Source organism: Hyperolius riggenbachi, chromosome 5 (genome assembly GCF_040937935.1).
Source record: "Hyperolius riggenbachi isolate aHypRig1 chromosome 5, aHypRig1.pri, whole genome shotgun sequence".
Classification (NCBI taxonomy): domain Eukaryota; kingdom Metazoa; phylum Chordata; class Amphibia; order Anura; family Hyperoliidae; genus Hyperolius; species Hyperolius riggenbachi.
In genome coordinates this window covers 54547307-54575240 of record NC_090650.1, presented here as the reverse complement: position 1 = coordinate 54575240, position 27934 = coordinate 54547307, and the positions used below count along the sequence as shown (strand labels likewise).

The 27934-nt window shown below is 47.4% G+C and overlaps 1 protein-coding gene across 1 annotated transcript in view; it reads left to right on the top strand.

Moving 5' to 3' along the window:
* Positions 1–24515: 24515 nt before the first annotated feature.
* Positions 24516–27934, top strand: part of MTPAP (mitochondrial poly(A) polymerase) — a 35648-nt gene continuing 32229 nt past the window's right edge. The window contains exon 1 of the mRNA XM_068238590.1: positions 24516–24643. Coding sequence (XP_068094691.1) covers positions 24541–24643 — 103 coding nt within the window. The 5' untranslated portion in view covers positions 24516–24540. The remainder of the gene's footprint in view (positions 24644–27934) is intronic.

Here is a 27934-nt window from a genome sequence, read left to right as displayed (position 1 = left end):
TCTAGTCACCTCTGACCTTACATGTGCGCCCTTACTAAGCAACCATGTGGGGTGCGCATGTATGGAGAATGGAGGATGCCCGGAGCCAGCGGAGGACAAGCTGAGGACAAGTAATGTATCACTTGCACTAGGCACCGGGGGAGGGTGCCTGTCCTGCTATCGCTCACCATTACCGCCACTAACTCGATTAAGCAGCATGGGCGAACGACTAATGCTGTGACCATTTTCGGCCCGAAATTGGTCGCATTGTTGGTTGGGCATGCACTTGGCGGCACAGATTTTATTATAATTGGATGTTCGATCAGCCACCAAGTCGCTTGATGTATGACTACCTTAAGAGTGATATACTGGCAGACAATGGGGTTGATTAATTAAGCTGCACTGCTAAAGTAGCACAACTTAATGAGAGGAGTGCGAGTCATGTAGCCTATTGGGCCAATCAAAGCATGGGGATCATGTTTATTAAAGGAATTTAATTTTCCGCGTTCCCACTCGCTATATGCTGCTATAGCGTATATAGCTACGCTATAGCAGCATATAGCGAGTGGGAACGCGGAAAATCAGCCGCGTTCCCAGCCTGTCGGCGGCTGTCGCCGAACCCGGAAGTAGCCGCCGGCGGGGACAGGACGATCGGAGCGGGACTGCGAGGGCACCATCCAGCTTCAGGGGTGCTGAGGGATGCCCCGGGTGAGTAAATGCCATTTTTTTTTTCTCTTAAGTATTCCTTTAAAGCCACTGAACCCGCCGGGGCTCAGGGTGGGTTCAGTGGAGCAGCTGTTACTTAGACGTTAGCAGCACAGCCTGCAAGCGTGGTACTTTCCTAGAAAACAAGTTAGAAATACATAGCGGGTAATCCTCTACTGCAGTACACCCTGTGCTGAAACACATACTGTGTAGGGAAAACTTCCACCGCAAGCAGGATGGGTATACACTCTCCCCCTTCAGTTCCCTGCTCACCAAAACGATAAGTTGTTCTAGGTGTATCAAGTAACCTCAGGCAAGATTCTAAAGTGAGAAACACAGCCGCTTCTCATTCCCCTAGTGATGCGTTTCATTACTAGGGGGCGTGACTCATCAGGCGCCCCATCTTAGCCCCTGATGAGTCACGCCTCCTAGTGACGAAATGCATAGGGTGGAGCTAGAGACACGCACGTTGCTGAGTCAACACGAGATGGAGGGCTGCTGGCAGAGAAACCGAGAGACCTGCTCGTACTATGGAAGTGTGAGATATGCTTTTAACTCTTTTTGTATCTGGTACGTTTTATGGAGTGGGGCTTTTGAGCCATATTAAAAAGTCATTTTACGCTATGAGAATTGGCTTTCTGTGTTCTCACTTTAGAACCTTGCCTGCAAAGTTACTTGATACGCCTAGAACAACTTATCGTTTTGGTGAGCAGGGAACTGAAGGGGGAGAGCATATCCCCATCCTGCATGCGGTGGAAGTTTTCCCTACTGAGAGCCGGTGCACACCATAAACCGCTAGCAGATCCGCAAAATGCTAGCAGATTTTGAAACTTTTTTTTTATTTTTCTATGGCGTTTTGCGGATTGCTGCTGCGGTTTTCAGTATAGTAGATTTCATATATTGTTACAGTAAAGCTGTTACTGAACAGCTTCTGTAACAAAAACGCCGGCAAAACCGCTCTGAACAGGCGTTTTTCAGAGCGGTTTGCGTTTTTCCTATACTTAACATTGAGGCAGAAACGCATCCGAAATCCAAAAAATGCCTCACCCAGGCATTTTTCGTTTCTGCAAAATGCCTCCCGCTCTGGTGTGCACCACCCCATTGAGATACATTGACCAAGCAGATCCGCAGCCGCAAGCGGCTGCAGAAACGCTGAAAAAGCCGCTCGGTGTGCACCAGCCCACAGTGTCTGTTTAAGCACAGGGTGTACTGCAGTAGAGGATTACCCGCTATGTATTTCTAACTTGTTTTCTAGGAAAGTACCACGCTTGCAGGCCTGTTGAGACCAATACTATCCAGAAGCGCAGCTGTGTTAAAATGTTTCACCCTGTGAGGATAACTTTGCACCTTTTCCTGACTTTGGACAGCAAGCAGCAGACTGGACATTAATTACTGGGCAATAAGGTGGTGAGCGCTGTATCATTTTTTGCATAGGTTAGCAGCGCACGCTACACTGTACTGCCGTGCGTAACTGTGACTGCGCATGCGCATAACTCGCTCTCCTCTCATTAAGCTGGGCTGCTTTAGCAGCGCAGCTTAAAGGGAACCTAAACTGAGAAGGATATGGATTTTTCCTTTTAAAATAATACCAGTTGCCTGACTCTCTTGCTGATCCTGTGTCTCAAATACTTTTACGGCCCGTTTCCACTAGAGCGAATCCGCATGTGTTGTCTGCATGCGGATTCGCATAACCAATACAAGTGGATGGCCCTGTTTCCACTTGTCAGTTTTTTGGTGTGTTTTTCTGTGCAGGATTTTTCTGCACGGTAGAGCCTCCAGAATTCGCCTGCGTGTGGAATGCAGGCGATTCGCAGGCAATGTATTTAATAGGGGAAATTGCACATGCGTTTTTTTGCCACGATTTCGCACCAAAAGTAATCTAAATTGAACAAGGCAGTGACATGGTTAAATCCGCATATACCCTGCCTATGCGAAATCACGGCAAAAACGCACGCGGAATCGCATCCGCATGCGATTTCATCAGCGGTGGAATCCCGGCGATTCGCACCGCACTAGTGGAAACGAGCCCTTAGCCACATCCCCTCAACAAGCATGCAGATCAGGTGCTCTGCCTGATGTCAGACTGGATTAGCTGCATGCTTGTTTCAGGTGTGTGAATCAGCCACTACTGCAGCCAAAGAGATCAGCAGGACTGCCAAGCAAATGGTATTGTTTAAAAGGAAACATCCATATCCCTCTCAGGTAGGGTTCCCTTTAATTGACTCAACCCCAATATCTCTGCTGACAAACAGCTCTAGCACTACACTCTGCACTCAGTTATGCCAAGCTGCAACAATCCCAGGGGTAAGATGGGGGAGCTGGTAACATGTAGGACAAGTGTGCGTAAGGTTATATTTGAGGTCTTTAGCTGGGCTTTATCTTTCCACTGTAATTGCCACTCTAATCGCTGTGTGTGCCAAGTGTTCATGGTAATCCGCTTCCTCTATTCATATCGAAGCTGGCAGCAGCTCTGCAAATGCCCTGACAAAGGAAAACATTGCAAGAGCTGCTGCTGTGACGTGGGCGATAGAGAGATACGATAATATTTCTGGGAAGAAGGTCAACAGAACAAACAGCAGCTGGTAAGTGGCCGTGGTTCAGTGAGCAGCCCTGGCTGCAAGAAAGAACTCTCTGCGCTGTTAAAGGACGGCACTGTGCACTCAGTATGATACTCCTGCACACAGGTTCCCAGCAGCATGACTCACGCAATGCCCACCCATCCGCTGGTACTGAAAAGAGTGATATTTAAAGACAAGCTGTTTAATGAAACGTGATAATGGCATGGCTGATATATATACCGACTGCAACAAGGTGTGTGCTCATGCCAGGCAGCAGCACATGACTTTTAATGGCTGCAGAAAAGTCTCAACAAATTTAAAGGCATAACAGATGCAATAGCATCCGCAGTACAAGAATATGGAGGGTATAAACCAGGAGTCCCCAAACTTTTTCGGTCAAGGGCCGGGTCAACATACTTCAATCTAATGGGGGGCCGGAGTATACATAATATGATGTAGAAAACATTACATTGAACCTAGGTAGTGTAAACTATTACCTGTTAACACACGCAGCCCTTTTGTTCCCATTTAACCAAAGCAGATATTATGCCCCTAACAGAGCTTGTGCAGATAGTGTGCCCTCAACACAACATGTGCAAATATTATGCCCCCAATACAGCATGTGCAGATAGTAAAAAAAAAAACGTTTTTCGCCAGACAGTGAAGCCTACTCAGGGGGCAACCTGACGTCCAATTGGACAGCAGTGTCACCTGATGCAGAATTGGATTGGAAGCCAGCGAATGACTATGTATGTGGATGAGTGGTGCCAGCACTGCCATTCTATGTGCGAGACACCAATATTTAAAGATGTAGTGGATTGCATCTCCAAGTAATAAATTATGTGAGTAAGAGGCTAGTGAAAAAGCCTCAGGGGGCCGCATTCGGCCCGCGGGCCTTAGTTTGAGGACCACTGGTCTAAACTAACTGCACTGCTTCCCCCTGCATGGATTAGTCCACGTAAAAATATTTGTACATGACGGGCGCCACATGTAGGCCTCCTTATGCCCACAAGAAAGGGGAGCAGTCAGGGACGTATCTACAAATCATCCCCCACCCCCCCCTCACCTCCAGCAAAATTTTGATGAGGTCCCCCTTAATGTTAAACACAGAAGAAATGCTCACTCCCAGCCAGCAATCCACCATTTTACAGTGGCTTGCAAAAGTATTCGGCCCACTTGAAGTTTTCCACATTGTGTCATATTACTGCCACAAACATGAATCAATTTTATTGGAATTCCACGTGAAAGACCAATACAAAGTGGTGTACACGTGAGAAGTGGAACGAAAATCATACATAATTCCAAACATTTTTTACAAATAAATAACTGCAAAGTGGGGTGTGCATAATTATTCAGCCCCCTGAGTTAATACTTTGTAGAACCACCTTTTGCTGCAATTACAGCTGCCAGTCTTTTAGGGTATGTCTCTACCAGCTTTGCACATCTAGAAACTAAAATCCTTGCCCATTCTTCTTTGCAAAACAGCTCCAGCTCAGTCAGATTAGATGGACAGCGTTTGTGAACAGCAGTTTTCAGATCTTGCCACAGATTCTCGATTAGATTTAGATCTGGACTTTGACTGGGCCATTCTAACACATGAATATGTTTTGTTGTAAATCATTCCATTGTTGCCCTGGCTTTATGTTTAGGGTCGTTGTCCTGCTGGAAGGTGAACCTCCGCCCCAGTCTCAAGTCTTTTGCAGACTCCAAGAGGTTTTCTTCCAAGATTGTATTTGGCTCCATCCATCTTCCCATCAACTCTGATCAGCTTCTGATCAGCTTCCCTGCCCCTACTGAAGAGTAGCACCCCCAGCGCATGATGCTGCCACCACCATATTTGACAGTGGGAATGGTGTGTTCAGAGTGATGTGCAGTGTTAGTTTTCCGCCACACAATAGCGTTTTGCATTTTGACCAAAAAGTTCAATTTTGGTCTCATCTGACCAGAGCACCTTCTTCCACATGTTTACTGTGTCCCCCACATGGCTTGCGGCAAACTGCAAATGGGACCTTTTATGCTATTCTGTTAACAATGGCTTTCTTCTTGCCACTCTTCCATAATGGCCAACTTTGTGCAGTGCACGACTAATAGTTGTCCTATGGACAGATTCCCCCACCTGAGCAGTAGATCTCTGCTGCTCATCCAGAGTCACCATGGGCCTCTTGACTGCATTTCTGATCAGCGCTCTCCTTGTTCGGCCTGTGAGTTTAGGTGGACGGCCTTGTCTTGGTAGGTTTACAGTTGTGCCATACTCCTTCCATTTCTGAATTATTGCTTGAACAGTGTTCCGTGGGATGTTCAAGGCTTTGGAAATCTTTTTCTAGCCTAAGCCTGCTTTAAATTTCTCAATAACTTTATCCCTGACCTGTCTGGTGTCTTCTTTGGACTTCATGGTGGTGTTGCTCCCAATTTTCTCTTAGACAACCTCTGAGGCCGTCACAGAGCAGCTGTATTTGTACTGACATTAGATTACACACAGGTGCACTCTATTTAGTCATTAGCACTCATCGGGCAATGTCTATGGGCAATTGACTGCACTCAGACCAAAGGGGGCTGAATAATTATGCACACCCCACTTTGCAGTTATTTATTTGTAAAAAATGTTTGGAATCATGTATAATTTTCGTTCCACTTCTCACATGTACACCACCTTGTATTGGTCTTTCACGTGGAATTCCAATAAAATTGATTCATGTTTGTGGCAGTAATATGACAAAATGTGGAAAACTTCAAGGGGGCTGAATACTTTTGCAAGCCACTGTATATGGTCGACAAACAGCTCGTCAGCCAATCAAGTGCAATAATATCATACCTCCCAACATTTTGAGATAAGAAATAGGGACACTTAAGCCACACCCCTGACCATGCCCCCATCACACCCCTAGTCACGCATAGCCTAAAGATTTCATTAGAAAAATGTGTTATTTTATAATTCAAACCACACTGGTCCTTTCTATCCTGGTTTTCCTTCATATTCACATTTGAAAATCAGAAATGTATCAATTTAAAGGATGGGAATAAAGTTCAGAGTCAATTAAACACAACAACAAGGGTCATATATTATTATTTATTGTATTTATAAAGCGCCAACATATTCCGCAGCGCTGCACAATAGATAAATGGGTTAACATACAGGTAGAACATACGGAAACTCACAACAAAACAAGATCATGCAAATGATTTGATAACAATACAGTGTCATAGGTCATAATAGAGACTGTTTGAGTCTACAAGAGGGGTGGTTGTGAGTAAGATTGCATAATCAAGATGGATACATTATGCTGGATACACACAGTGCGTTCGCGCACTCAATTCCCGTCGATTCGTTTATTTCCAACATGTCCGATTTGGATTTCGATGGATCGTTAGGTCGATTTGCATGCAAAGTATGCCGAATCGACCTAACGATCCATCGAAATCCAAATCGGACATGTTGGAAATAAACGAATCGACGGGAAAATCGAGTGCGCGAACGCACCGTGTGTATCCAGCATTAGGGAGGAGGGCCCTGCCAGAGGCTTACAATCTAAAGGGTGGGGTGGAGACAATAGGTGCATCTTTTGAGAGGGTGTCTAACAGACATATTATGGTGCTGGTGTAGGGGGTATGCAAGCGTGAAGAGGTGAGTCTTGAGAGCTTGTTTGAAGGTATTAAAGGTGGGGGCGAGTCTGACGGCTGGTGGGAGTGAGTTCCAGAGAGTAGGGGTAGCCCTGGTGAAGTCCTGCAATCGTGCATGTGACTGAGTTATGCGTGCTGTGACTAGACGCAGGTCATTGGAGGATCAGAGGGGGCGGGCTGGTATGTGCCTGTGGACCAGATCAGAGATGTAGGTCGGGCAGGTCTTGTGCACTGATTTGTAGGCCAAGCACAGGATTTTGAACTTTATCCTAAAGCTGATGGGGAGCCAGTGTAGTGCTTTACAGAGCGGAGTTGTAGAGGCGCTGCGGTGAGAAGAATTTATTCAGTCTGGCTGCCGCATTCATTACCAATTGAAGTGGAGCAGTATGGTTAGAGGGGAAGCCAGACAATAGCGAATTGCAGTAGTCTAGGCGGGAGATGACAAGGGCGTGGATAAGGAATTTAGTGGTGTCAGGGGACAGGTAGGAGCGGATCTTGGAGATGTTGCGGAGGTGAAAGTGGCAGGATCTGGCAATACCTTGGATGTGGGCTGTAAAGGAAAGTTCAGAGTCCAGAGTAATGCCTAGACAGCGTGTGACCCCCTCCTGCCATGTGCAGCAGCATGTGTGTTTTTACCGTTTAAAGTAGTATTCCTGAATAGTTCACTGCATATGTCACTACAGAGCCTCTTTAACTACTTAACGTCCGCTCCACGCCGATTGACGTGAGTGGAGCGCCAGCTCCAGGACCACTCCAAGCCAATTGGAATGAAGACCTAGAGGCGGAGATAGTAGGGGATTGTGCGCACCAATGCGCACGCATCCCCGCTTGAATGATGGAGCTCCGCTCCGTCATCAGCCTCCTAGCGGCTATCACCACTAGGAGACTGTTAGACGGCAAAACTGCCGTCTATTTACATGGTACATCTCTGCGATCTACGACAGCGCTGTACTGGGGACAGCCATGTGACAGCCGATTGCGCTGATTGGCTGGGGGGAGGGGGGAATTTAAAAAAAAAATGCAAATTTATTTAACCACTTCACCCCAAAGGCGATTTTACCCTAACGGATAAGGGCGATTTTCACCTTTCAGTGCTCACCCCTTGCATTTGCCAATTGCTTAATCAATACTAATCACAATGAAATGATCTATATCTTGTCTTTTTCAGCACCAATTGAGCTTTTTGGGGTTGATATTTGTTTTCAGTAATTTCTCCAATTCAGTAAATTTCTCCTATTTCATCCCCTATAGTTTTAATATAAAGCACTTCTACTGTGCATAAAACCCACCCACACATTTTATCTGTTTGTCCTGGTTATCACAAGATTTTAATGATGTCCCTAGTTCAAAGTATGGTGACAATATAGTCAGGGGCGTAGCAATAGGGGGTGCAGAGGTTGCAACCGCATCGGGAAAAAAAAACAAGTTTGATGTATTTCCGCTTTCTGTTGACTTCCTAGTGATTTGCATACACCCCATTAAAAAGCACATTGAAACGCACGCAAAATGCACGAAAAACACGTGCCCTGGAAAAAACGCAAAAGCACAGAAAACGCACTAAAAACACCCAAGAGGATATACAGCAAAATGCGACCTTTACCACACTGCCTATTGTGTTCCCAGCCTGATAGTGATCTGTGCTCAGGCTTAAAGAGAACCCGAGGTGGGTTCTAAGAATCCTATTAGCACACAGAGGCTGGGTCTGCACAGGGGCGTAGCAATAGGGGTTGCAGAGGTTGCGACCGCATCAGGGCCCTTGAGCCAGAGGGGCCCGAAGGGCCCTCCCTCAACTGCAGTATTGGCTCTCTATTGGTCCTGTGCTCATAATAATCACTTCTATAGATACTTTAAATATTAGTAACCATTAACAAACTGTTCCCCATCCCCCTCTTGCACCTCTGACACTGTAGTTGCCATTGGCAGGTTTAGTGCGCTGTATCAATTGTTTTGTATAGAGTGCTTGAGGGGCCCCATTGTCAAACTTGCATCGGGGCCCATAGCTCCTTAGCTACGCCACTGGGTCTGCATATAATGCCCCGCCTCTGTTGCTATACTGCTCCCCCCTGCCCCTCCCCCCCTGCACTCTGCTGGCCCCATAAATCAAACTGCCGTGCTAGAGACACGCAGCGTGTCACTAGCAGGCTGTTTACACGCAGACTGCCACTCTCCACCGCTCCCCACCTCCTCTATATCTTCGCTCCCCGCCTGTGTCCCTTCCCTCCCCACCTCCTCTATATCTTCGCTGCCCGCCTGTGTCCCTTCCCTCCCCACCTCCTCTATATCTTCGCTCCCCGCCTGCGTCCCTTCCCTCCAATCAGCTTACGGAGGTGGGGAGGGAAGGGACACAGGCGGGGAGCGAAGATATAGAGGAGGTGGGGAGCGGTGGAGAGTGACAGTCTGTGTGTAAACAGCCTGCTAGTGACACGCTGCGTGTCGCTAGCACGAAGGTTTGATTTATGGGGGCCAGCATAGTGCAGGAGGGGGGGGGGGGCAGGGGGGAGCAGTATAGTAACAGAGGCTGGAAATTATATGCAGACCCAGCCTCTGTGCGCTAATAGGATTCTTAGAACTCACCTCGGGTTCTCTTTAAGCCTGAGCACAGATCACTATCAGGCTGGGAACACACTAGGCAGTGAGGTAAAGGTCGCGTTTTCCTGTATATGCTCTTGGGCATTTTTAGTGTGTTTTCTGTGCGTTTGCGTTTTTTCCAGGGCATGTGTTTTTCTTGAATTTTGTGTGCGTTTCAATGTGTTTTTTAATGTGGTGTATGCAAATCACTAGGAAGTCAACAGAAAGCAGAAATACATCAAACTTGTTTGTTTTTCTTTTTAAAACACATACAAAACGCACTGAAATGCAATAGCTCTGCGTCATCATTTCATTATGTGCGTTTTTGAAAAATGTGCAACAAAACCAGCGTTTTTAAAAATGCGCATTGCAGAACACAAGCATATGCGTTGTTTTTTTCATGCGGCCCATTGACTTGCCTCATGTACATTTTTTCTGTGTTTCTGCCTAGTGTGTTCCCAGCCTCAAGTTTTCAAAAGTCAGCCCCAGTTTATGTGGTGGCTGCACTTCAAGGTATCCATAATAACCAGTGGCTTGGAGAAGCCATAACGCCATTACTTGGATGGTGGTATCTTCCTCTTACAGCACACGGTTACATTCCACAGTCATGTGACAGAGCCTCCTGTGACTGCCGGTCACAAGAGTCTATACTGTACAGTATAATCACATTTTTACTTCTCTAATATGGTTAAGGCTGGTGGTGAAACAGTAAAGCCTTGTGTCACATGCATGTCACAGAGAGGTCAGATGAGGCTTGCATTTGTGTTTTGAACTGAAAATAAACATGAGATAATGGTTTATGTCGTAATAATGATAAACAGATCTTTCCTGGAGTCTGTTATTCTTATTTCAAGAGCTATTATTATTATTCAGGGCTGAATTTCTAAAGGTGCGTACACACATGTGACTATAGTCGTTTGAAACGATCGTTCCCCGATCGTTTCAAACGACGATCGTTTAAAAAAAAAGCAGCCAAAAACCATGAAGTCTAACGACGGACGAGCTAGATCGTTCAAAACGAATGATCTAGCTTGGCGGATTTTTCCCAACGACGATCGTTTGCAAAAGTAGTACATCGTTGGAAACGGTCGTTCGTACTAGGCTTGACATGCGCATTTCACTATTTCTCCATGGAACTTTTCATTTTTATGTGCAGGCGCAATAGGTGCTTTTACATGATGTAACGTTCGTTCTAACGATGTGATCGTTACACACCTTTTAAAACTAACTTTACGTAGGTCGTTCTTTCGTCAATTAAAAGTTTGTTCGTCGTTGACAACGAACTATCGTTGTCGCATGTGTGTACGTAGCTTAAGACTGCAGCCATGTTAGTCTGACATAAAATCTGCTTAATTCAGCTGCAAAACAAAAGAAATGGCCTTTTCAGTCGTGTTACAGGATCAGCAGTGTTTCCTCCAAATGTAATAAACTAATGTCAATTCTCTGCCAAATAAACGGTTCAGCTTCTTTATAAATACATTTCTTAAAGGGAAGGTCTGAGGTAATTAAAAAAAACAAAAATGTACTTACCCGAGGATGCCTACAGCCCCTGGCAGCCATCCAGTGCCCTTGCCGCAGCTCCGCTCCCAGCCGGTGGCCCGGGATCCCGTCCGGTGCAGATGCCGAACTTGCCAGGTCGGCATCTACTGCGCCTGCACGAGAGCTGCTCGGGGTTGTGCTGGCGTGGTCTGGAGTGTTCCGTAGTTCTCCGCCTGCACAGAACACTCCAGATGATGTCAGTGCGACCACGAGCGGGCCAGTGGCGTAGCTAAGGAGCTGTGGGCCCCGATGCAAGTTTTACAATGGGGCCCCCCAAGCACTTTATACATAGCAATTGATACGGTGCACCAAAACCTGCCAATGGCAACTACAGAGTCAGAGGTGCAAGGAAGGGATGGGAAACAGTTTGTTAATGATTACCACTATTCAAAGTATCTATAGAAGTGATTATTATGAGCACAGGACCAATAGAGAGCTAATACTGTAGTTGAGGGAGGGCCCTTCGGGGCCCCTCTGGCCCAAGGGCCCCGATGCGGTCGCTACCGCTGCACCCCCTATTGCTACGCCCCTGCGAGCGGCTCTCGCACAGGTGCAGTAGATCTGCACCACAGGGGACCCCCGGATGCTGAGCTGCGGTGAGGGCACAGGATGGCTGCCAGGGGCTGGGGGAAACCCTGGGTAAGTAGATTTTTGTTTTTTAATTACCTTGCATCTTTCTTTTAAGTTTCCTGTAATGCAAGCCATGCACAGACTGCAAACTATGCTGACTGTCTGGTTTATAATATCAGCTAATAAGCAGCTTAGCAGCTCTCCCAGCTTAAAGGACAACTGAAGAGAAAGGTATATGGAGGCTGCCATGTTTATTTCCTTTTAAGCAATACCAGTTGCCTGGCAGCCCTGCTGATCCTCTGCCTCTAACACTACGAGCCATAGCCCCTGAACAAGCAGGTGTTTCAGACTTTAAAGTCAGATCTGACAAGACTAGCTGCATGCTTGTTTCTGGTGTTATTCAGATACTACTGCAGAGAAATAGACCAGCAGGGCTGCCAGGTAACTGGTATTGATTAAAAGGAAATAAATATGGCAGCCTCCGTATACCTCTTACGTCAGTTTCCCTTTAAGACTAAAGGTACCCATACATCAGACGATGTACGGGCAGATCGACCAGGAGACAGATCTCTCTCTGTTCGAATCTGATAGTAGAGAGATCTGTTGGGCGCCATGAACTACAGGCCGATTCCCAATCAATATCAGGAATCAGCTTCATGATGCCGCCCCGTTGCCCTCTGGCCACTTTCCCCTCTAGTAAACATGTACTCCACCCCCGGGTGCCCTGAGCAATTATACTTTACCTTTAATAACGTAATGCGTTGGCAACTGCGTGGGCCATGAATCTGAAGGAAGTATGAAGACAGTGGCAGGTAAGTATAACAATAGCCTTTCTATACTGCTTTTCTCCCATATAACTCCCCTCCCTGTATAACTGCACGGGGCACATTTTACACTAGGTGCGACAGCTGCCGGGGTTTCCCTTGCGTTTGTAATTTGCGATTATCGCACACCGTTATTGCGCATCTGATCAAGCAGTCGGCCTGACATCTAGCAGCATGTCCGATCGATACATGTTGCCAATTTTGGCCCCTGTGGATATAACCTTGACAGGTCACGGGAGGAACCAAATGTATATGAGCCTGGCATAGGTGTAACTCAAAATCAGTGGGGCCATCCAGCAACATTTTAGATGAAGGCTGCTCTCCTGGACAATAAAATATAAGACTCTAATTACTGTAGAAACAGTCGTATTAGATGTAATAAAACATATATACTATTTTCCACAACAACCACTTACATTATAATTAAACAGCATGTTCCCCCAAACAGTGTAATTCAGCAGAAAACAACATAATTAAGCAGTGTCCCTTCCAAACAACAAAATTAGGAAAAGTGTCCTTCCAACAAATAATAATGTAGTTCCATGCAACTCTTACTATTAAGCATGGTCAGAGGGAGCTTGAGATGGATGCAGTGGCCAGTTCCTTCCCATTAAACCCACACTGTGACATCACTTCCTGCCCACCTTCCTCTCCACTAATGAATGAGTGAGCCTGTAAGGGTAAGGTGGGTGGAGCTTAAAGGGACATCAGGCTCTGTTTAATCCTAATGACTGCTGGATTTGCATGATGCTTGACATTGTCTGATACTGCCCTATATACTGGCGTGGATTAGGTAACCAACAGCACAAGTATTAAGGTGCTTATACATCAGGGATGTACGGGCAGTTCGACCAAGAGACAGATCTCTCTCTGATCGCATCAGTGTGGAGAGAGATGGGTTGCCTTCCCATACATCGCAGGCTGGTTCCCAATCGTTCTCAGCATGAAATCTCAAGGGAATCAGGTGCCCACGTTATGCCGGCAACTACATAGGGCTCGTGTATGTGTATTTCGAAGGAAGCCTGGAGCCAGCAGCGAACACTCAAAGTATGTGTTCGTCCCGATATCACTCGCCGTTACTGCCGCGCATCCCATCGACCATGATGGCCCCACATCTTGCAGCATGTCCGACAGATAGATGCTATCAATTTCACCCCAAAATTGGTTGCATCATCAATCGGGTATGATCTTGGTGGCACCGATTTTTATCCAATTCGATAATAATTATCGAATTGGATAATCAATCAGCCACCAAGTCAAGAGATGTATGACCACCTTAAAATCAGTACTTTACATAGGGCTGGGTTTTGCTTATTTGTTTATCTCACTGCAGGGTTGCCTTTCTTTTATCTTTAGGAGAATTGCATGGATTTCTTATCATAGGACTCCTATTTAAAAATGATTTACCCTAATCTGCCATCTAGTGGTCACAGAACAAATTGGCTTTCCTGTACTGTACTGTGGTTAATTTAGTAGCAGTAGGGTATTGTGGTAAACAGTAAAAAAGGGCGCATGAGGCAGGTGGACAAATCGGGCGCCGCCATTCACTCCCATAATAAATATCGTTTAATGGGCGCCCGATAGGAAAAAAGGGCGCCGGAGAAAAATAACGTTTTAAAAGCGGAGCCCGGAGACTTAATGTTTTATAACTGCTTCTCATGATTACACATTATTTAATGATTTATACATTTTTTAATATTATTTTTAAACGAAAAACAGTACAATTTTTTTTTTTTTACATTATTTTTAAACGAAAAAACCGCACAATATGTTTTTGAAACTTTATTAATGCTTATCACAGGGGGGTCTTAGGTTTAGGCACCAACAGGGGGGTCTTAGGTTTAGGCACCAACAGGGGGGTCTTAGGTTTAGGCACCAACAGGGGGGGTCTTAGGTTTAGGCACCAACAGGGGGGGTCTTAGGTTTAGGCACCAACAGGGGGGTCTTAGGTTTAGGCACCAACAGGGGGGTCTTAGGTTTAGGCACCAACAGGGGGGTCTTAGGTTTAGGCACCAACAGGGGGGTCTTAGGTTTAGGCACCAACAGGGGGGGTCTTAGGTTTAGGCACCAACAGGGGGGGTCTTAGGTTTAGGCACCAACAGGGGGGTCTTAGGTTTAGGCACCAACAGGGGGGTCTTAGGTTTAGGCACTAACAGGGGGGTCTAGGGGTTAGGGGTAGGTACAGGGAGGGTTACTTAGGCACCAACAGGGGGGGTCTTAGGTTTAGGCATCAACAGGGGGGTCTAGGGGTTAGGGGTAGGTACAGGGAGGGTTACTTAGTAATTTTTTTTTAAACGTTATTATACGTTTCACTATTTAAACGAAAGATTAACGTTTTTACAATTGCCGATTTAATGCACATTATTTAATGATTTATAACTTTATAAAACATTAATTTTAAACGAAATACAGTACAATACATTTTTAAATGTTATCCATGCTTATCGTTTAAAACCCCGCGCCCTTTTTTCCCAGCACCCCTTTTTAACGTACGCGGGTATTGTACCCTGTTAGCCATCAGTAAAAGCAAGAAGTTTTAAATCAGGATTATACCATTAAAAAAACGCTATCACACTCGGGCAGCTGATTGGCTTGTGACGGCCTCTGGTTGGAGCTGATTGCCTCGGGGCTACTGCCTGAGTGAGCCGCTGACAGCGCTGGCATTCGGCACTACGGATGGCAGCAAAGACCAAGCGGAGAAAGTCTTGAACAGGTTGCAGTTCCGTCCGTTCCCCTTTGCTGTATAGACAGGCGATCTGTTCTCTGTAGCCGGGGAGCTGCAGTCTCCAGCGCACCGCTGCCCCTGGAATCTCTCAGCACACGAAGGGCGGGGTGCGGCGTGATGACGTAGAAGCGCTGGCACCTGCTCAGGACCGAGGTTACCGCTAGCTAAGCCCTAAGAGAGCCTTCCCGGAGAACCGAGCACTAACAGACTGACTGCCGGCTCGGCGTCCTTGCGGCGGTGGCGTGGGCATGACGAGCCGTAACAGAAAGAGGGGAAATACGGAAGAAAATCATAATACCTCTCACAATACCTCTCAGCGTTCGGCTAAAGAGTACTTCACTGCAGCGTCCGTCCCAGAGAAGATGGCAGAAAAACCATCTACCTCGGTAACCCCTGCAGCTTCTCCGGTGGCTAAGAAGCAGGGTAACCTAGAGGACATCTGGCGGCACCTGAAGAGCTTGCCGACCAAACAGGACCTGGAGGGACAAACGGAGAAAATCCTCGCAGCGACTAGGGCAGAGGTGGAAAACCTGCAAGCTACAATCCAAGCAACCAACATCAGAGTTGATCAGCTGGAAGCTAGTATGGCGGACGTGCAGGTCAAGTTGAAGGAGCTCAGAGAGGAGAGAGACAAGCAAACAGCGTATTGTGGTGCCCTAAGATATCAAATAGAGGACCTACAAAACAGATCAAGACAGAGTTGGGCCAAAAACTTGCCTTATGCAGATATCTGAGTGTAAGATTGGGCTTATGGATTAGTATATGTGAGTACATGTAGGCGGGTACATTGGATAGACGTGTCGGGAGGCTATGAGGTGGGTTTTTTTTTTTGTTTTTTGTTTCTCTTCCTCTCCTTTTTCTTCTTCTCCTCTCCTCTCCTCCCTCCCATCCATTTCTTTTTTCTTTCAGTGTGGAGGTAATTTAGGGGAGGAACCATGCATCCATCAGCCCCCCCACTTGGCTCTCAGGGATGACAGCACAATAGCTGTGAGACTGGAGTATGATGGGGTTGGTTAAGTGTTATATGGGGGGAGATCTCAGCTGAGTTACTGGGAAGGACCAGGAGAACGGGATAAAAAACTCTAGAAAGGGGAGTGGGATAGAATAACATGTCTTGATGTGTTAAAAGTTGGGGAGCATCCAGTGGCGGGTGGGCTGGATGCATGGCAGTAGCAAAAATATGGAGGGGAGGCTCGACTGGGGACATGGGAGAGTTTGACTGCAGAGGACCTCGGAGGGGAGTCGGGACAGATCTCCTCGCCTTAACGGCACCTCGTCCTTCAGGGCAAAATGCCAAGAAGTGGGAGGGGGAGGAGGACTTATAGGGGAGAGGAGGTTAATAAACCCATCCCCTTTTGGTTCTGTTACAGCCCTCCTTCCTATTCCCTTCTGTTCTTTACAGAGGGAGTGGGTATCCCCCTTAGGAGTGTTTTGGCTCATAGATACATTTTTAGGTGTCTTTTTGTGAGATTTTCTCACAAAGGAATTAGAGACAGGGTCATGAGTCTATTCATGACCAGGTTTTTAGAACAAAATTGTTTCTTGTCACTTTTTTCTCTCCCTTTCTCTTTTTCTTTTCTGTTTTTTGATAGGTGTAGGAGGAATAGTGGTCCCCCTGGGATGGGAGGCTGGGCAACTAGAAGGAATGTCTACGAACCACCTTAACTTTGTGTCCCTAAATGCTCGCGGACTGAATATCCCGGAGAAAAGATCGTCCCTCTTACAAGAAATACACAAATCACATGTCCATGTGGCCTTTATCCAAGAAACACATTTTAAAGGACAGGTACATCCTAAACTTACAAATAGAAAATATCCGCATGCCAATTATAGTAATGCATCGGATGTTAAAAAAAGAGGTGTAGCGATAGTTTTCTCCAACAAAGTAATAATAAAGGACCTTAGCTCATATAGCGACCCAGAGGGTAGGTACCTCTTAGTAAAGGGAATTTGAACTCACGTAAGCTCACCCTGGGGACATTTTATGCCCCGAATACGGGCCAGATAGGTTTCTTGGAACAATTCCTGAGAGTGGTAGATGATTTTGCTGAAGGAGCACTTATTTTAGGAGGAGACCTACATTTTACACTTGACCCCTCCCTTGACTCTTCTGCGGGGAAGTCGGCACTCACATACAGGATGATTAAGAGGGCCAGGGGTCTATTACAGAAAAGACAGCTGGTGGATTTTTGGCGCCTTCAACATCCCCAAGATAGGGATTATACATATTTTTCACCTCCCCGTGGATCAAATTCTCGCATTGATCTTTTTTTCGTATCACACAATTTGTTATCCGAACCCCTGAGTTCTGAAATAGGGACGTCAACACTCTCAGATCATGCTCCAGTGTATCTGAGGTTAACAACGGGGGAGAAATGTCATAAACAGTTACATTGGAGACTGAACACCTCGTTATTGCAGAATGAGGAGATAAAAAGTAGAATAATAAATAATATACAAAATTACTTTCAGACAAATAATACACAAGATATATCACCGATGACCCTGTGGGAAGCGCATAAATGCGTGATCAGGGGAATGCTCATACAGGAAGGAAGTAGACTTAACAGTGTGAATCATTCAGTGCAACACGTGCATATATGCAGCAGACAGTATAGTTGATCACACTATGCAGTTCTCATGCAAAGCATGGTACACATATAACACAGGAAAGTCACTCTCAGGTGATGCCCGTTGGGCTGCTTACGTCTCTCAGAGCTGGAGTAATGGCTGACACGTTCTGGCTGCTAGAAAAGTTTGGTGAAGGCTGGTAGCAGTGTGGATCCGCAGGTTTAACAGGGTGCCTCGATGGAAAGCCAGAGGCCAGGCAAGTCCACGGTGGAGAGGTGCAGAGAGGTCGGGACGCAGCACATGCGTGCCTTTGACCGGTTTCGCCAGACTTCCGGCTTCCTCTGGAGATATGTCACTTCCCTGTGTTGCCTCCAATTTATTCCCCCCAGTGGGCGAAGAGCAAGGCGCAAGCTACGCCCACCCCCACCAGCGGCCAATGCCGCGTGGGAGGGCGGGGCCAGCCGGCACAGCGGACAAGCGCAAACCGCAGCCCACCCGATGCGTCAGCACAGCCCCGCCCACCCGCCCGAACACCCGCCGGGCGGCGGGGTGGGGCAGACAGACACCATGGGAAGGCACCAAAGCAACCATCCCAATGCGTCCGCCAGGCCCCGCCCAAGCCGCCGTCGGAGGGGGCGGGCGAGGACAGACAGCACACACCAAACGCCCAGCAAGGAAGTACACACATGTACTTAAACCAGGGGTCTCAAACTCGCGGCCCGCGGGCCATTTGCGGCCCTCGATACAATATTTTGTGGCCCGCGCCGGCAAAAGAGACACGGAAGCGAACTATTATTTGCCTATTTTACCTTTCGCTTCAGTGCTCCAAAGTAATCCGCCGCATCCCCAACGCTAAACGAGGGCTGCAGAGCCCCCAAATCCCCGGGGCAAACATCCACGACTGCGCTGAAGGGCAGAGCTTCCAGCTTCAGCTCTGCCCCTCCTGACGTCAATTGCTGCACGGATCGCCGCCTCTCCCCACCCCTCTCTGTGAAGGAAGAGTGAGATGGGCGGGCAGAGGCGGCGATCTGCCGCGATTGACGTCAGGAGGGGCAGAGCTGAAGCTGGAAGCTTTGCCCCTTCCAGGAAATGCCTGCGGATTGCCCCCCGGGCGATTTGGGGGCTCTGCAGCCCTGGTTTTGCAGCGGGGACACGACGGATTACTTGTAATGGGAGCACTGAAGCGAACTCCCTTATGCGGCCCAGCTTCATCCTGACTTTGCCTCCTGCGGCCCCCAGGTAAATTGAGTTTGAGACCCCTAACTTAAACAAATGGCGTTTAACTTTGATATCCTTAACCCATCAAAACCATTCTCACCAAATAGAATCAATTGGCACCAGAACAAAAAGCAATATATTTGTAAATATTTCAACCCATCACTCCCTCACCTCGGCGGGCCCCCCTCCTGTTATGCGCGGCGCCGAGCGGGAGATACAGCTATTAGTCTCCGGGCTGCAGCAGACACTAGAGCTCCAGCCGCCTGTCCACTCCTGTCTCCTCCTCAGCAATACCGCTCTGCACTACTTCCTGATTCAGTGCATGCAGAGCGGTATTGCTGAGGAGGAGACAGGAGTGGACAGGCGGCTGGAGCTCTAGTGTCTGCTGCAGCCCGGAGACTAGTAGCTGTATCTCCCGCTAGGCGCCGCGCATAACAGGAGGGGGGCCCGCTGAGGTGAGGGAATGATAGAGTCGGGCCCCCGGGGATAAAAAAAACAAACAAAAAAAACGCCTGCAATACCTAATGGGCCCCTCAAAAACGGAGCTTGAGGGGCCCCTGTGCGCTTGCACGGCCTGCACGGCCGTATGTCCGCCACTGAACCCAGGGGATTCATATAGAATGGGTTGTGTGCTAAATTCCCCCAGGAAAGAGGGACCACCTAAACCCTAAATATAAATCACAACTGTACATATAGAAACTCTGCTTGGCAATATGTTTTTTTTTAACTGAGGCTCTGGTGTCCTTTAAAGCCAATGGGTACCACATTAAAAATAAAAAAGTCAGATACTCACCTAAGGAGAGGGAAGGCTCGGTCCTAATGAGCCTTCCCTCTCCTCTCCCGGTGCCCTCGGTGCTGTGCTGGCTCCCCCGTTCGCGTGCGCCGCCGCAGGGACTTCGGAGGTCTTCGGGAGCACTTGGGCTTCCGAAGACGGGCCGCTCCATACTACGCACGCGCGAGTGCGTCATAGAGGGCGCTCGCGCATGCGTAGTATGGAGCGGCCCGTCTTCGGGAGCCCGAGTGCTCCCGAAGGCTTCCGAAAGCTCCCTTCGGCATGCGGAAGTGGCAGTATTTGACCGAACTGGTCGAATACTGCCACGGGGGATCCTGCGCGGGACCGGGAGAGGAGAGGGAAGGCTCATTAGGACCGAGCCTTCCCTCTCCTTAGGTGAGTATCCGACTTTTTTATTTTTAAAATGGTAAACACTCACTTTAAAGAGACTCCGTAACAAAAATTGCATCCTGTTTTTTATCATCCTACAAGTTCCAAAAGCTATTCTAATGTGTTCTGGCTTACTGCAGCACGTTCTACTGTCACCATCTCTGTAATAAATCAACTTATCTCTCTCTTGTCAGACTTGTCGGCCTGTGTCTGGAAGGCTGCCAAGTTCTTCAGTGTTGTGGTTCTGTGATGCATCTCCCCCCTCCAGGCCCCTCTCTGCACACTGCCTGTGTATTATTTAGATTAGGGCAGCTTCTCTCTTCTCTCTTATCTTTTACAAGCTGGATAAATCCTCCTCTGAGCTGGCTGGGCTTTCACATACTGAGGAATTACATACAGGCAGAGCTGTCTGCACTCTGCAGGAAGAAACAGCCTGACACTTCAGTGGAAGATAGCTGCAGGGGGAAAGAAACACACAAATGATCTCTTGAGATTCAAAAGGAAGGGTGTATACAGCCTGCTTGTGTATGAATGTATTTTCTATGTGTGGACATACTGTACATCAACCTACTTCCTGTTTTGGTGGCCATTTTGTTTGTTTATAAACAAACTTTTTAAAACTGTTTTTAACCACTTTTAATGCGGCGAGGAGCGGCAAAATTGTGACAGAGGGTAATAGGAGATGTCCCCTAACGCACTGGTATGTTTACTTTTGTGCGATTTTAACAACACAGATTCTCTTTAAGTATCACATTAAGAAAGTGGGACACTTTAAAGAGAACCTTAACCGAGATTTAAAAAAAAAAGTTTCACTTCCCCAAGCCCCCTGCAGTCTCCTGTGCCCTTGCAAGTCCTCAACTATCCTCCGGTTCTCCACCGCGAGTTAGTTTTGTTTTCGGGCGACTGAGAGTTGGCCCCTGACCGCGCACATCCTTTTACGTGCTCCCATCGTCAAGCGCATCCTACACAGGTGCAGTACGAGTTTTCTCTTAATGTGCAGGATGCGTTTGATGACGGAAATGCAAACAACGATGTGGGCGACCAGGGGCCAACTCTCAGTCGGCCAAAAACTAAACTAACCCGCGCTAGTGGACCGGAGGATAGTCAAGGACTGGCAAGGGCACAGGACGGCTGCAGGGGGCTTGGGGAAGCCCCAAGTAAGTGAAACTTTTTTAAAAAAAATCTTGGTTAAGGTTCCCTTTAAGACATGCCCTTGCCACCTCTCTAGCCATGCCCCTGCCACAACTCTAGCAACGCCCCTGCCCACCTCTAGCAACGCCCCTGCCACACCTCTAGCCATGCCCCTGCCACACCTCTAGTCTTGCATATCACAATTCACTAGCAAAATACAGTGTGTAGTTTTATCATTCAAACAACACTGGTCCTTTCTATCATCTTTTGTTCTATTTCACAATAACATTTGAAAGAAATATATTAATTAAAAGAGCCAGAATAAAGTTTAGAGAGTCAATTTTTCAAAAATTTTTCTGGAGAAAAATGCAAACATTTACACACATCTGCACATAAGTCCTGAATGAAGGACAAATGAGGAAAAAAAAAAAGGGACAGTTAGGGGCTATGGTATTTCATAATTGTGTATAAATGCTTTTAATAAAGCTAAAAAAAAATCAGGGTTGTTCACAAGACATTTTTTTTTATTTCAAAACCAATTATGATGGATTAGCTATGAAATAAACTCACTATTTGGTGCTAACCTAGTTAGCATGCCTAAAGGCTTTGGGCGTGCTAACTAGTGTGCTAAGTACTTAGCACGCACCAGTGAAAATTAGATTGCGTGCAAAGTGCCGCGCGCAAAACGTCGCATCGCGGTGCAACGAAAACGGCACACCTGATGTGCCTATAAGGTCGCATTGGATGCGCCCTAAACGGTGCACCTATGCGACGTTTAGGGCGCATTTAATGCGACCTTATAGGCGCATCTGGTGAGCCGTTTACGACGCACCGCGATGCGACGTTTCGCGCGCGCTCAAAGTGACTTTAGGCGTGAAGAGGGGCTTTTCACAAGCGTGCTAACAGTTAGCACCGCTTTGTGAATCAAGCCCATGGTATGCATGCCACTTATTGAGAACGCAAGGACCAGCACTGACATCCAATTTTGATTGTCCATTGTTATGACTGTAGTATGAGAGCTTTTTTTACACATTGGCTATCATTCATAAAGCATTTCCGCATGCGGAAATGCTGAAAACCGCTGACTTTACCGACCACTAAGCGAAATCTCCATAAAGGCTCTTTCCGCATGAAAAGCTGACATTCCCGTGCAGAGTGATAAATTTCCGTCTTGTGCGGTGATTTTCGAGATTTATCCAGAAAAAGTAACAAAATGTCCATTCATAAAGATTAGAGAACAGCGGTATGCGGACGGGGCTTACCGCTCCCTCGGCAGTAACGATAACCATGCGGAATACATGTATCTAAATGGGACAGACCTCCCAAGCAGCAGCAGAGAGAGCAGCGCACGGAGGGACTCTGCCAGCTTCTGTTTCCGCAAGCCTACCGACAGCCTTTTTCAGGAAATCTCCGCACTTCTTTCGCAACTGGCAACATTTTTATGAATGACCACCCAAAAGTCTAAAATACCGATAGCGGTATTTTCCCGCACTGATTCTCCTTACCGACAGCACTTTTATGAATGATAGCCAATGTGTGCATAGTATTTAAAATCTGTTGGCTGCCATTCAACATGGAGGTGAAAAAAATTACCAAAATTGGATGTTTGTAAGTAGCTTTTTCTAAATACATACAAATATTTCCAGTTAAAACTACATCATCAGATAATCAGATTACTTATTAATAAAGGCAACTATTAAGGTGGCCATGCATCAGGCGACTTGGCGGCTTATCGACCATCCGATTCAATGATTACAATTGGATTGGATGAAAATCGGTGCCACCAAGAGCATGCCCGATCGACGATGTGACCAATTTTGGATTGAAATTGGTTGCATGTATAAATGGACATGCGATATTGGGTTGCCGGCGTAACATGTTATGTCACACAAGTGTCCATGGTACATGAGCACACCACGTGGGGTGCATGTGTGTGCGTAAAAAGATGGAGCTTGCAGCAGACACCAATAGGTAAAGTATTTATGCACAGGCAGAGGACAACCTCGAGGTTGTCCTTACTGCGCCTGCGTGAAACGCCACTGTCAAGCCCATATTGTCCGTGGCGTACTGCGCAGACACAGAATTACTGTGCAGTGCGCTGCAGACAATGTGGGCTTGATTGACAGCGGCGCTTCATGCAGGCGCAGTAAGGACGACATCAAGGTCGTCCTCTGCACCGTCCTGGGACTCGGGCCGGCGGCTGTGAACTTTACTGTCAGCGTGGGACAGACAGCTGCAAGGGGTTGGAGAAAGCCCCAGGTAAATAAATCGGCTTTCCTATTATTTGCCTGATGACTCCTTTAACCTTCTTGCCGGTTATCCCGAAATCAGCTCGGGGTAACCTGCGCAGGAGGATTTCTCCGGCCCCGCTGGGCCGATTTTCACACTTTTTTTTTTACTGCACGCAGCTAGCACTTTGCTAGCTGCGTGCATATCCCGATCGCCGCCGATTCGCCGCTACCCGCCACGCCGCCCCCCCTCCCCCCTCCAGACCCCTTGCGCAGCCTGGCCAATCAGTGCCAGGCAGCGCTGAGGGGTAGATCGGGATTCCCTCCGACGTCCCGTTCTGAATGGGATTTCCTGCTTGCAAAGATCGCCGGCGGCGATCGAACTAGGTAGGGGGATGCCGCTTGTCAGCGGCTATCATGTAGCAAGCCCTGGGCTCCCTGATTTTAAAAAAAAAAAAATTTTTAAAAAGTGCTGCGCCACCCCCTTGCCGTCAGATTTGGACCGGCAAGGGGGTTAAAGGAAACCAGAGCTGATAAAATATAAAAGTTGTATACATACCCGGGGTTTCCTCCAGCTCCATCCGCGAGTATCGCTCCCATGCCGCCGTCCTCAGTCTTCTCGCTCTTCGGTACCTGGTCCTGTAACTTCAGCCAGTCGCGGCCAGTCTGCGCAAATGTGCCCTCTACGTTCAGTATCTCTCCAGCGGCTAGTTACGGGACCCCGTACTGAAGAGGGAGAAGACTGAGGATGGCGGCGTGGGAGCGATCTGTGCAAATGGGGCTGGAAGAAGCCCCGGGTATGTATACAACTTTTATATTTTATCAGCTCTGGTACACTTTAAAGATATACCAAAAGCCTTTTGTGTCACAAAATGAAAGCAATGTATAAATCTATCTTTATTACTACATATACATAAACAAAATAATAAAACGAAAATGAAAAGTGATACTAGTAGCAATACTAACACGCTACTATCTTTTATTTTTGCTAGAAGAAAGGAGGTGTGAGAGAAGAGGATTTCCTTTTGAGGTCACTGGAGTGACATGATGCGAAGCACGCATTGCGCTGGTGTTCTGGTCCTCTCTGCACCCAGTAGCCGAGATAGGCGGCGGCGCAGGCGCAGTGCTGTCCCCGGCAAGCGTCATGGTGCGGTGCATGAGGCTGGGCCGGGTGATTACGGTCACTGGCCGGGCGCTGAGTACGGCAGCCGCAAGGCAGCAGAGGGCACTGGCAGCGGAGACGGCGGGTGAGTTGCCGTGGTTGGGGGTGAGGGGAGGTCACTGCTGGAGGTAGGTGAAGGTCACCAGCCCGGTGACACCCAGGAGATACGTGCAGAGCCACTTACCACGTGACTGTGCTGCCTGCACTATGCCCTGTGCTGCTGCTGCTGCTCTTAGACATAGGAGGCTCTCCACACATGTCCCATAGCTCCCAAGTTCCAATTGTCCCTCTTTCCTCATTTGCACCTCTTTCAGGACTTTGTTCCTCTTTCTATGTAAATATATACTGTATATTTCTCTGCTAAAAATGTGTTTGCCTCTAAACTTTATTCCCATCCTTTGATGATGATGAATTGATGTATTACTTATTTTAAAATGTCATTATGAAGGAAAATGAACCAGGATAAAAAGGACCAGTGTGGTTTAAATTATAAAACATATTTTTCTTATGAAATCTTTATGCAAGACTAGGAGTGTGATGGGGGCGTGATCAGGGCTGTGGTTTAAGTGTCCTTCTTTCTCGTCTCAAAAACTTGGGAGGTATGATGTCCTTATTATAATACATGCATAATAATGTTGGTACTCAGGCTAGAGTATTGGCATACCTTGTTCTCAGCTTACTTATCTTTCTTTATGTCCCTTAACCCTCTGGGCGATACAATTGCATCGCCCAGGAGGGGGCGCAGCACTTTTTTTTACATTTTTTTCTTTTTTTTAAATCATGTAGCGAGCCCTGGGCTCGCTACATGATAGCCGCTGCGCAGCGGCATCCCCCCACCCACTCCGATCGCCTTCGGTGATCAGAGTAAGCAGGAAATCCCGTTCAGAACGGGATTTCCTGCTGTGCTTCCCCGGTCGCCATGGCGACGGGGCGGAATGACGTCATGGACGTCGTGACGTCAGAGGGAGTCACGATCCACCCCTCAGCGCTGCTTGGCACTGATTGGCCAGGCTGCGCAAGGGGTCTGGGGGGGGGGGGGCTGCACGGCGGGTAGCGGCGGATCGGCGCTAATCGGCCCAGCTTATGAAAATCGGCCCACCAGGGCCTGAGAAATCCTCCTGCGCGATACACCCCGAGCTCAGCTTGGGATTATCGCCCAGGAGGTTAAAGGACAACTGAAGCGATAGGGATATGGAGGCTGCCATATTTATTTCCTTTTAAACAATACCAGTTGCCTGGCTGTCCTGCTGATCCTCTGCCTCTAATACTTTTAGCCATAGACCCTGAACAAGCATGCAGCAGATCAGGTGTTTCTGACATTGTCAGCTGCATGCTTGTTTCTGGTGTTATTCAGACACTACTGCAGCTAAATAGACCCAGCAGTGCTGCCAGGCAACTGGTATTGTTTAAAAGGAAATAAACATGGCAGCCTTGATATTCTTCTCGTTTCAGTTGTCCTTTAAAGAGGAAGCTTAACCCAGGATTGAACTTCATTCCAAACAGTAGCTGATATCCCCTTTCCCAAGATAAATATTTACTTTTTCTCAAATAGATAATTGGGAGGCAGTGGTCTGTATGGCTGATATTGTGGTGAAACTCCACCTTGTTACATTGTGGGAAATAATAGCTTTTTCCAACTGCCAAGCAAATAGAATCTCCCTCTGTGCATAGAATGCTCAGCAACTGAGTATTCTGTACAGATCACCTGGCAGAACTAAAGATGTCACCACTAGTGATACATTTCTGAATATAATTCAGGGAGAGGAAAGATTCTGCAATGGGCAACCTCTCTTTTTGAGTGGCTTTAAAGTGGACCAGAACTTCCTCTCTACTCTAAAAGATAAGCAACAGCATTCTGTGTTTACAAATTAGCTGCTTTGCTGAGGCAGCCAGCTGACACAGCTGAGAGAGCAAATGACACTGGTGCTTAGTCACAGATGAGGGGGAATTAGACAGGCTAAACTCTCTAGATACATACAGGGTGCATTTCTCTGTTTTCCTTCTGTCCTGTGCAAGAGTGCAGGTCCACTTTAACAAGGAACTTATCCAGTGACAGTTGTTTTTGCCTATTCTTGAGGATTTCACAGAAATGTGACACTGCACAGTCCCTACAGTAGAATCCTGCAGTGTCAGAGAGAAGAACCATCGGCTCAGTTGTGATCATGTGACACATGTATACAGTCTGTGCGGTATCTCAAGACATTGCTTGCTTATCAAGTCAAAATTTCATAAAATATTTTCCGTGTATTGCTAAGCGCTCTCAGGGCCCATTCACACTAGAAGCGCTTTTCTGAGCGCTTTGTGATTGATTAGCGCTTTTTAAAAATCGCTCCCATTCACTTTCATAAAAATCATCGTGGCGAAAATCGTGGAGATTTTTACCGCAATTTTAATGAAAGTGAATGGGAATCCATTACAAAGCGCTCAGAAAATCGCTTCTAGTGTGAATGGGCCGTAAAGTGTACCAGAGATGACGTGACATGGTGAAATAGACGTGTATATACAGTGGCAAGCATTCAGACACTTGTGCTGTGTTGCTTTTCTTTTTTCCCTGCCTGAAAGTTTATAATCAGCTACGGAACTGACAGTTTTTCTCCAGTCAGGGCCCAGTTGGCTCACTGATAACAAATTGCAAACCACTTTCCTAAAGGTGCATACACACGTCGGATTTTCGCAAACGACCCATCATTTGGACGTGAAATCAGGCATGTGTACGGCCTGTCGTTCAGCTGATAAGACTGCGAAAATCCGACGTGTGTATGTACCTTAAAGTGAACCTTAAGTAAAAAAAAAAAAGTTTTTTACTCACCTGGGGCTTCTTTCAGCCCCCTGCAGCTGTCCGGTGCCCTCGCAGCCTCACTCCGATCCCCCCTGTCCCCGCCGGCAGAAGGATCGGAGTGATTCTTCGCGTTCCCGGCCACAATAGCGCCCTCTATACTGCTATTGCGGCCTTCCTTGCTGCAATAGCAGTATAGAGGGTGCTATTGTGTCCAGGAACGTGAAGAATCACTCGCGTTCCCAGCCTGTCGGCGTCTGTCGTCGAAACCGGAAGTAGCCGCCGGCGGGGACAGGAGGATCGGAGCGAGGCTGCGAGGGCACCAGGCAGCTGCAGGGGGCTGAGGGAAGCCCCAGGTGAGTAAAACTCTTTTTTTTTTTTTTTCTTTTTGACTTAAAGAGACACTGAAGCGAGACTAAATCTCACTTCAGCTCTCGTATATAGCAGGGGCATGTGTGCCCCTGCTAAAACGCCGCTATCCCGCGGCTTAACGGGGGTCCCTTCACCCCCAACCCACCCCCCGCAAAAGTTGGTCGCAGACTTGGTCGCTACATTTCTTTTCCTGGAGGCAGGGCTAACGGCTGCAGCCCTGCCTCCCAG